Genomic DNA, 10,708 nt, shown 5'->3' on the forward strand with positions numbered 1-10,708 from the left:
ATGAATATCTTATACTAGATGCTAGCAGGTGTGAATTGATAAGAATTTCATTCTTTCTTGGTGGTTTTGTGGGAAATTTTATTTTGAAGTACCGAAGTTTATATTTCTCTTAAACAAAAACCCAAATTCTATAGTATTATTGTAGATCTGTTATTGGGCATAGTAGCCAAGTTCGGGTTCAGCAATTACTATTGGGCATAGTAGCCAAGAATTTGGGGATTATACAAATGATGTTTTTTGGGTTTCTTCAACCTCTCTAAAAAACCTATCTTGTTCTCGATATTTGAAGGTTGAAGAAGATAAAATTTTGAGGCTGAAAGGGTGGGGGTACTAATTACCGATCAATTTGTTAATTCACCGTTTTAATTGGTTGATTCCTTACTCAGAATATTTCCAAAATTTCTGAAAAATTTACCAAATTTTGTGACAGTGGTGGATATGAAGAGAAAAGAGAAACTTTATTTATGTTTCGGTATGAAACCCACAATTAAAAGTATTAAACTAGGATTGTTATGCAGTGTGCCTAAGGCACACCTTGTGCTGAAGGGTCATAGGAGGTCATGCATCTGATTGGGTGTACACTAATCCGATAATTTTTTGTGTAATTATATATATTTAGTGTAATTATATATTTATAGGGGTATTCTGATAATTTTTTATGCATTCTACGTACATTATGTTGAATTGCGTATTATGCAGGTATTTTGTTTATCAGGAAAATTTTCATGTCTATTTTTAAGAGGAGATGCTGTCGAAATTTCTATAGAATTCTATAAATTTTTTTTTAGAATTATAAACATTTTAAAATTAAAGCAATTATTTTTTTTAATTTTTTATATAATTTTATTATATTTATATATATACTGTAATTATATATTTATAGGGGTATTCTGGTAATTTTTGATGCATTCGGGGTGCACTATCAACCTGAAGGGTATTCTGGTCATTTTACTCTAAAACAACAGATTCTAGAAGCTGTATCAAACAATAATTACCAGATTCTGACAGTAGATTCTGACAGCACAGTAGTTTTAAAAAGCTCTATCAAACAAGCTTTTTAGTGTTTCAGATTCTGACAGCAGATTCTGACAACAGATTCTAACAGCAGAAGCTGACAGCAGATTCAGGCAGCTGAATCAATCGGGCCCTAAGCTATCGGTAGCTACTCTACTACGACGGCTAGGGGGTGATTGTCGCTAATTTTCGTTGTTATACGTCTAATTTCTTGTAGTGTAATCTGGCTGGTATTGATGGAGACAAAATTTTGGTCCACAGGCTTAAAATGTCAATATCTTTAATAAAGTTCAGACGTGTTTTTGGGTCACCTTTTACAGATAAAATTTTATGCAAAAGAAGCAAAAGTCAAACACATGGGCATGGCTGATATATAAGTTCAGGATCCGTAAACAATTAAAAAATTACTCATAAAATTACAATGTGTTTTCTCTTAAATGAAGTAAAACGATTTGGAATAGGTTGATTTTTTGTGAGAATGATCTCTATGATGAGAAGATCATCCTTGTAAAAATTTTGCCCATTCTAAAACTTCTAACTCTATCAAAAGTGGTTTACAAAAAATGAATGATTTAAAATTTTTTAACTTGTAAACATGGGGTTAAAATTTTCAAAATGACTGATTTTTGATGAGGATGATCTCTTCATTATTAATATGATCCTCACAAAAAATCAGCCCATTCCGAATTTTTGTACCCATATAAGATAAAAGACATTGTAGCTTTATGAGTAACTTTATGTATCTACATATCCTGACTCATATATATAGATAAAGGACGGTTCATGGGAGAATAATTGTGACAAAATCTATAATAATGTTTTTTTGTAAATCACTTTTGACGGTATTAGAAGTTTCGTAATGAGTTGATTTTTGGTGAGGATGATCTCTATGGTGAGGAGATATCATCCTCACTAAAATCAACCCAATCTAAAACTTCTAACCCTAATTTATAAATTGATGAATTGTGGACCATCATTTCTTTTGTAAACCATTTTTTATGGGGTTAGAAGTTTTGAAATGAACTAATTTTTGGTGAGCATGATATTTATGGTGAGGAAATCATCTTCACCATAAAAATCACTCCATTTGAAAATTTCTAACTCATGTAAGACAAATACCATTGACATAAATTTTGTCATAATTATTGCCCCATGAATTGTCCCCATATATATAGATATATATCAACATCAAGAGAATTTTAAAAAAAAAAATCAACATCAAGATTCAATTTATATATATATATATAAAAGAGTCAATTTCTATTTGTATATATATCAACATCAAGGAGTCAATTTCGTTTGGGTGAGGATTTAATTTTGCAGTTCAACATCCACATCCCTTTTCTTAAGTGCAACTTTTGTTTTGCTATTTAGCTGTTAAGCAAATCACACATGGACATCTGTCAGTCTTTTTACTGTGTGGTGCACCAAGATGTGGAGCAAATGATAAGAGTCTTAAATTATTCCACGTGGCAGATTTTTGTATGGAATGTGATCAAACTTTGCTCCTCCAATTGTGTGGCAAACTTCTCTCCAATACCAATTTTTCTAACATCATGAAGGGGTCAAACTAGTTTTAGTTGTAGAGTCCACAAGGAGGTTAATTCGCTACACAACAGTTGAAACTTCAACCCTTACGAAAATTCATCCCTTCCTAATTTAATGGCAACTTCTTCTAGAAGAGTGCTGATATTGTAATTACTTGAATTACACAACTGCAAATCCCATAAAAAATGTGCAGTTTTGTATCTAGAAGAAATAGATCTATGATTCAAACAACTTCAAAACACGATTTTGAAATCTTGAAAGGTCGAAGAATCATTATACCATTTTGGTTGAATTGGAAATTTGATTCCACCATAAACGCATATGCTATCTATCTTGAGAAAATTGGCAACCGTTATACAAATGACAACTAAAAGAAGTTACGATAAGATTTTGGCACGAAATCAAATCTGAAATCCAAATCTTGGGGCATAACATTCCCTACTCCCTAAAGAAATGCTTGACCTCAAGGGTTGAAATCAGGGAATCTTTGTTGCAACAAATGCCACTTTTCCCAAGTGGAGTCTTTAGACGATGAATGGGCCGGGCCCAATGGACCAAAAACTTTGGTAACTGCCTGATTATGACGTTTTACTATTTGTCGTTCAAGACAAAATATGAGATATATGAGATTTTTTAGAATAAGATAAAATAGAGATTGTCCTGGTTTTTTTTTTTTTTGAAACTTTTATTTCTTTAGTCATTCTTTCAACTTGTACCATAATTGCTCCTCCATCCTTTTGTAAATTTTCTTCACCAAAAATCCATATTTAACCTTTTTTCTCCCCATGGAACTTTCAACACATACAAAAAATGAAAATTCAATTAATTATGTTTAATTAATATTTTAATTAATCACCATAAATTGAGGGTAAATAATAATAATGCATGTATTTATCAGGTGTTATTCAGTCCATTGGTTTGGCTTGGTCCCTACAAAACATCTTAGGTAGGTTTCAATGCATCAATTAACAATCTTCGTTTGATAGTCTGTTTGTGGGTGGAAGGAAGTACTCATTTTACACATAATACCATTCAAACACCAAATTTCCTTCCAAAAGTTACTAGTGAAAATGGGGTTTCGATCACTAAAAATAGATGATGGAGCATAATGTAGTTTGAGTACATTTTCAATGAATACTTAAGCCACTTTTGAGGTTGTGTATGGGTGAGATAGGGTTATGAAGTGTGCATATTTGGAGAGACGGTCTACAACAAAATAACACTTTTACCTTTTGATTAAGGAAGCCCATCAATGAAATCCAGGGAGATATCTGCCAGTACCAATTAGGTAAATGTTGGAGGATTCCTAGTGGTCGTAGAGAGTAGAGTTTCTGTCTTATTTCTTTGGCACACCTCACACTCAGCTACATATTTTTGAATATCACTCTTCATGCAACTCTAATAAAAAGTGCGTTGGATTCATTTATAGGTCTTATTAAACCCTGAATGTCTCGCTGATGCTGTGTTATGTGACTCATACATGAGTTGTTGGCAAATAGGAGATATGGGGCTTAGAACTACACAATGGTTGTAACGTAGGAGACCCTTGATGAGGGAATATTTGGAATTCATGGACTCATTATTTTCAAGCTTCTGATGTATCGCTTGCAGTGATGGGTCTTGGCTGTAAGATGCTCATATATGGTCTATTCCATCCCATACAGCTCTTGATATTGCTGAAACAATTGGTTATTTAAATTGACGTGACAACGCATCTGCAACTTAGTTTTCTCGATCCCTTTTGTAGACAATAAGTGAAATTCCTAGCAGGATGAGGCGTTGAGTGGTAATTAAAACTAGGAAAGGAAAAAAAATGAATATATTTGTGAAAATTCAGAAATATGTCCAATAGGATTAGGCTTAGTAGTTTGAGATGCTTTGGGAATGAGCAAAGCAAACCGGCAACAATACTGATGAGGAGTGTTTCAGGGTAACTTGGAGATCCTAAAATGGCAAGAGGACTAAAGTGACATGGATGAAAATAGTAAGATAATATATGAAGGAACATGCCTTGACTAAAGGGATAGTTCATGATATAGTTAAATGGTGAAATACGACTAGTAGTTTGAATAGGATGTAGACGATGATAATAATCAAATGTTTTAAGCTTACGACTCACTTTGTGGTAAAGTTGATTACAAATCAAATCTAATTCCACCTCAATAGGTAAAGTTCATCCTAAAGTATAGATCAGATGCAAATGATAGATTTAATGGGGACCTAGGTTAGGATTGTGATCCAAATCACCAACTTCATTATGTTATTTAGGTACTTATGTGCAAGCCAATACAAACTCCATAAAGAAACTAAACTATAAACCATTCAACATATTTACTCTAACATCATAGGCTTCGTAGAAAATATATGAGAGTAGTAGAGATGCTTAAATTTGTGGAGAATCTTATAGATTTTATCCAAGTGAGCTAATGAAGGACAAAGGATCAGGTGGCATGGAAACTTCAACAGCTCCTTCTAGCATCTGTGTCACCTTTCTCATGGTAGGCCTTAAGGAGGGATCCTCTTGAATACACCAAATAGCCACCATGATCAGCCTTTGCAACCTCCTGTCATCATTCTTTGCTCCTTCATCATTCTCCACTAACAAGTGGAGATTCCCTTCAACACAGCAATCATAAGCCCATTCTGACAGTATCACTGCATCTTCATTCCCCAGTTCAAATTCAGCATTTCTTCTACAACAAATGATCTCCAGTAACATGATGCCAAAACTGTAGACATCCACCTTAGCTGTGATTGCCATGTTCTTGTACCACTCAGGTGCGACATACCCTCTTGTCCCTCTGATACCCGTACTTGTTCGAGTCTGGTCATTCTTCAAAAGTTTCGCTAATCCAAAATCTGAAATTCGTGCAACAAAAGCGTCATCTAAAAGTACGTTTTGAGGCTTTACGTCACAATGGATGATCTGGGTGCTGCATTCTTCATGAAGATATGTGAGCCCTCGAGCAATCCCAAACGCTATTTGAATCCTTCGATACCACTCAGGCCTTGAACCTCCAAAGAGGAAGCTTGCCAAGGAACCATTTCTCATGAACTCATATACCAGTATCCTGTTGGTGCCCTCGTCACAGAATCCGACTAGTTTGGCTAGATTCTTGTGATTGGTCTGGCCGATTGAACTCACTTCGTTTTTAAATTCCTTGTCGATTTCTTGTGCCAATCTGTCTAACTTCTTAACCGCAACAAGACTTCCATTATATGATTCTAGAACCCCTTTATAAACTGTCGAAAAAGCACCCCTGCCCAATTCTTCCTTGAACCCATCTGTTGCGTCTTCAAGCTCTTTGTAAGTAAAAGACCTTAGGTTCACTCCAATCATGCTTGGATTTGGCTGTGTTCTTAGTTGTTTCTTTCGGTATGATCCATGGAAAATAGCCAAACTAGTTACCAATATGAGTAATAAGTTCAGAAACCCAGAGCTTCCTAAAAGAATCGATCCGAGCAGGATCCGATTGTCTTTATCTTCCTTCTGAAAAATACATTTTGAAGAACTTGAATTGCCAACCTTAATGAGAGCCTTTCCTCCAACATTGGCATCCATCCTCCCTTTCGACAGCGGTAACTTCTTAAACCAGCAGTCCCCTCCACGGATGATCGCGACTGCACAGAGACAATCATTCAAGCAAGTTTCACTGCACCAAGCTTCGTTTGCATCTTTAAACCATTCATAGTCTGAGGTCGGCCAGTCAGTGTTAAGTATTCCCTGCATAACAAAACCTTCTGTTATCCCTGATCCATCTATTCTACAACTCTGTGGATCAAAGTTTTGTTCGCATCCTTTGAATGTATTGTCTGGATCCAAATGAGTATACCCAACTGGGCAAATACACTCAGCCCGGTCCTGATCTAATTTGCAGTAGCTGTTAAATCCGCAAACTCCGCTCCCAACATCCCCGAAACTTGCATTGCAGATGTTATCAGGTTCAAACCATGCCACAGACCATGACTCAGTCCCAGCGCTTGGGGACGTTTTTGGGTATGTGTATTTCCTTAAAACTCCATCAAAATCAAGGGTGACTCTATGGTAGAAGTCCCTTGTTGAAACTGACCTCTCTGATGTCCAGTTGAATTGGCTCCCATTTTTTAGATTTAGATAAATATAGCCAGATTGGTTGAAGACCACCGCTGAACCATTACCCACAGTATTGCTTGCCCAGTAAGCATTGTAAGTGTTTTCCTTAGGCCGAGCTAAGGGATACATAACAAGATTACCATCATCTTGTAGAATAAACTCGAATCTTCCAGTCGAGTAGTCGTCCTTGGTTCGTCGAGACACGAGTTTACTACCAAGGCCAAGGCCTAGTGTCTGGTTAAGCAAGATTGTGTCTGTTGGTACAGCAAAGCTTTGCCAATTGATATCGGATTGTGGGCTCCTCAGCACGAAGTTTCCTGTGTCGAGCATAGCAGCGGAGGTAGCTCGGGTACCGTCTGTGGGTTCGGCCTTCCAAAGTTGTGTACCATTTGGAGCATTGAGGACAAGAACACCATTGGATGTTAATTCAATTTTGGAACCTTTCTGCACTGGGTTACCTCCATTTGCTGTCCAAACAATGTTTTCTACTTGAATTTTAGCAAACCAGATAGCTACCAAGAAGTGATCTGCTCCTTGAATAGGATGGAACCCAAAAGCGAATTCGCCGGAAGGCGAAGAGCAGTATGGGTTTGCATCAAGAGTTGATAGAGAATTGCAGGAAGTTTGAGAAAAAGTGGAGAGAGGGAGCAGTAGAAGTAAGAGACCAAGAAGATGAGGAAACAGAGAAGTCATTGAAGGAATTATGGGGTTGTTACTAAATCTGAATTTGAAACCAAGAGAAGAATCAGATGAACATTTTTCTGCCAAATTTAGCTGCTCTTGCTAAATTAGAGGTGAGAAATAGAGAATTATCTCTCTAGAATCTTAATGGGAAATGCAAAACAAAGAAGCCTATGGGGTGATTGTTACTAAAGGTGAATTGTAATCCTGAAATGCCAAGAGAACAATTCAGACACAAAAAAATTCTGCCAAATTTAGCTGATTTGCTAAATTAGGGATGAGAATTGTATCTCTAGATTATGAATGGGAAATGAAAATCAAAGAGAAACCCAGATAAGAATCTCAGCTCATCTTTGAAAGGGTAATGGAGTTCTTGATCAAACTATGGCCATTAATTGTGTAGAAGATAGGATTTGAATACTTCTCTGCTCTTACTATATTCCAAGTTGGTATTGGATTTCCACAATTATCCAGTCATTTCATGATGTGTCATACACGTCTCTTTTCTGGGCCAGAATTTTCTTGTAATCGAGATTAGTCAAGTCAATCTCCTGGTCCCAGCATTTGCTCCACATGTCAATGTCTTATTAAAACTCAGACGCATTTTCGGTCAACTTTTTTGACCATCTTCCCATCTCTACATCATGGAATCAAGTTTTGTTGGTTGGGTGGGTGGGGATTAAAGGGCAGAACAACTATGGTTTTAAAGCTTGGTATTTCTTCTGATCACCCCCACCAATCTAAATAACGCTTGTTTATAATTATTTATTAATATATATTTTTATATGTAATAATTATAAATTTTTCAGTAACGTAAAGTGGATTAGAAGATTAGTAGTCATAAGTTCATATTTTCATTTAAATGAAAAATATTTAAATTATAAAGACATTTGTTTTAATTTAAAAAAAAATATATATTAAAAAAAAAAAAAGCTTGACTCAGTCAAGTTTTTCCAATTTAATCAAGATTTTCAAAATATTGTCCAAGTCAAGTAAGACATTGTGCGAGATGATTCATATACACTATCTCAATCGTTATTAAACAAATACCGAGAGGGAGTCATCTTAGTCATGGATGAGATTTGAAACCATGCCCACAAATAGATACCTCATATATGCTCAATTTTTTTTGCTATTCCATTGTTAAGCAAATCACAAGGTTTTTTTTACTAGTACCCACCATATATGCTCTTCTTACCCATTTAAGTTCAAAAAAATTTACAGTAATACCCTCATCAAATTACTCCACACACCCACTATCTTCTCCATCTATCTATCTATCTACAATATAAAAATCTCAATCATCTTCTCTATTCATTATCTCATTCTTCTCCACCATTTACATCTCTCTCAATCTTCTTGTTCTTGTTCTTCTTCATCTTATTCATCTTTTTTTGAGTTTTGTGAGAGGTTGAATCAATGGAGTAATGGTTTTAAGGTTGTTTTTTCAATAATCTTATTTCTTTGATTTTTCTTCTATTTTTTTTTTTACATTAAATCTTCAAAGATGAAAAAATCATTATTAAAATCTTTAAAACGACGTTTTCGAATCAAAGAACTCGGAGTTTTTTGATAGATTTTGTTCGATAAGTTTAGGTCAAATTTATTTTATTCGATTCAGTAAGTATCTTACCGAACATTAGTTCTTATTGAACATTACAAAATTGAATCCGTGGGCACCTACCGAAGCATTTATAGATTTCTTTTATTATTATAAATATTGTTCAATAGGTTCAGACAGAACTTATTTTAGAATATTCGATAAGTATCATGTCGGACTTAACTTACTATCGAACATTACAAAATAGATTCGGTAGACGCGATTGAAAGTATTAAGCTTACACAAGAATGAAAAAAAAAAATCAATAGGCGTCCACTGAATTGGCTAAAACAAGTTTGATCTAAACCAACCAAATAAAATCTGTAAAAAAAACTCTGAGTTCTTCAATTCAAAATCGTCGTTATGAATATTTTAATAATGATTTTTCCATCTTCTTTGATGATTAAATGCAAAAATAAAATAAAATAAAAATAAAAAATAAGATTTTTGAAAGAAAAAAAAATCCTAAAAACTAATCTTCATTGATTCAACCTCTCACAAAATTCAAAAGTTGATGAATATGAAGAATAAGAAGATTGAAGGAGAGAGAAGTAGTGGTGGCAAAGAATGAGAGAATGGATAGAGAAGATGGTTCGAATTTTTTGATCAATAGATGTAGAAGATGGTTGGTATATGAAGAAGGATAAAAATGTAATTTCCTTAAAATAAAATAAAAAACTTTGAATTGGCCCAGCGAATACGGAGGGCATCAATAACGCGACTCTTATTTTTAGCTTGGTTAGACAATTAAAACTCATAAAATTACCACGTGGCACTCTATCCTAGTGGACCCACAAATTCAAAACCTGCCTGATTGATGATTCACAAAGAGGTGGAGCAAATGATCTAGAGATAGGGGTCTAAAAGTATTCCACGTGGCTTTTTTTTTTTTTTTTTTCTTTTGGAGGGAATGTGATCAAACTTTGCTCCATCTGTGCAGCAAACTTCTCTCCTATGTCCTTTATTAAGTTTTCCACATGATGATGGGGTCAGTGTGACTGCACGGCACTTCAAACTTCAAACCGTGGGGACTACTTTTGAAAATTCAACCCTTCTTTATTTTCCTTGTTTAATGGAAACTTCATCTAAAATTGAAAATTCTGGATATTTAATGAAGTGGGATTCTATTGTCACACCAACTTTTGCTAATGCCACCTCAATTCATATTAAATCAATTAGCCCACATCTTGGGTGGCATTAGCAAAAGTTGGTGCTGCAATAGAAGCTCTCTTAATTAAACTTGTGTTTATTTATTAGGACTATTATTAGCTCAGAAACTTGGGCCAGCGAAACCTGAACCCAATGGGTTGAATCGAACCTTGGGTCAGATTTGGGCACTGTTAGTTAGGATTTGGGCAAAACAAATTTTTGACTAAATTAAGTTGAGTTGGGTTTGGGTATAGACATCAAGTAATCTGATTTGCGTGAACCTGAACTTAATATGATTATAATTTAAAAATATTTAAAAATATTTTTGTTTCTTTCTCATTCACAATTCACATTTCAAAACTTTAGATAATTATCATCATCTTTTTCTTTACATGTACTTATGATTATATATATATATGAACTTTGAAATATATTTCTATGACAAATAATTGCAAATTTTATATAATTTTATATATCACCAATCTTTATATAAGTCATTATTATTACTAAATTATCTAGTAGTAATGAGGAATGAATCAACCCGACTTGGGTAAGGCTTGGGTTGAATATTTCATGTGCGAGGTGGAGTTGGGCATGGGCGCACGGGTTGGTGTTTGTCAAGT

The 10,708-nt window shown here is 34.7% G+C and overlaps 1 protein-coding gene across 1 annotated transcript; it reads right to left on the reverse strand.

Annotated features, from left to right (window-relative positions):
- Window positions 1–4,793: 4,793 nt before the first annotated feature.
- On the reverse strand, window positions 4,794–7,708 carry LOC147391535 (G-type lectin S-receptor-like serine/threonine-protein kinase LECRK3). Its single transcript, XM_086459402.1, has one exon. It carries the CDS (start codon window positions 7,346–7,348, stop codon window positions 4,973–4,975), a length of 2,376 nt encoding a protein of 791 aa, XP_086315528.1. The 5' UTR covers window positions 7,349–7,708; the 3' UTR covers window positions 4,794–4,972.
- Window positions 7,709–10,708: the final 3,000 nt, after the last annotated feature.

Source organism: Akebia trifoliata, chromosome 11 (genome assembly GCF_017979445.1).
Source record: "Akebia trifoliata isolate Shusen 1 chromosome 11, ASM1797944v1, whole genome shotgun sequence".
Taxonomy (NCBI): domain Eukaryota; kingdom Viridiplantae; phylum Streptophyta; class Magnoliopsida; order Ranunculales; family Lardizabalaceae; genus Akebia; species Akebia trifoliata.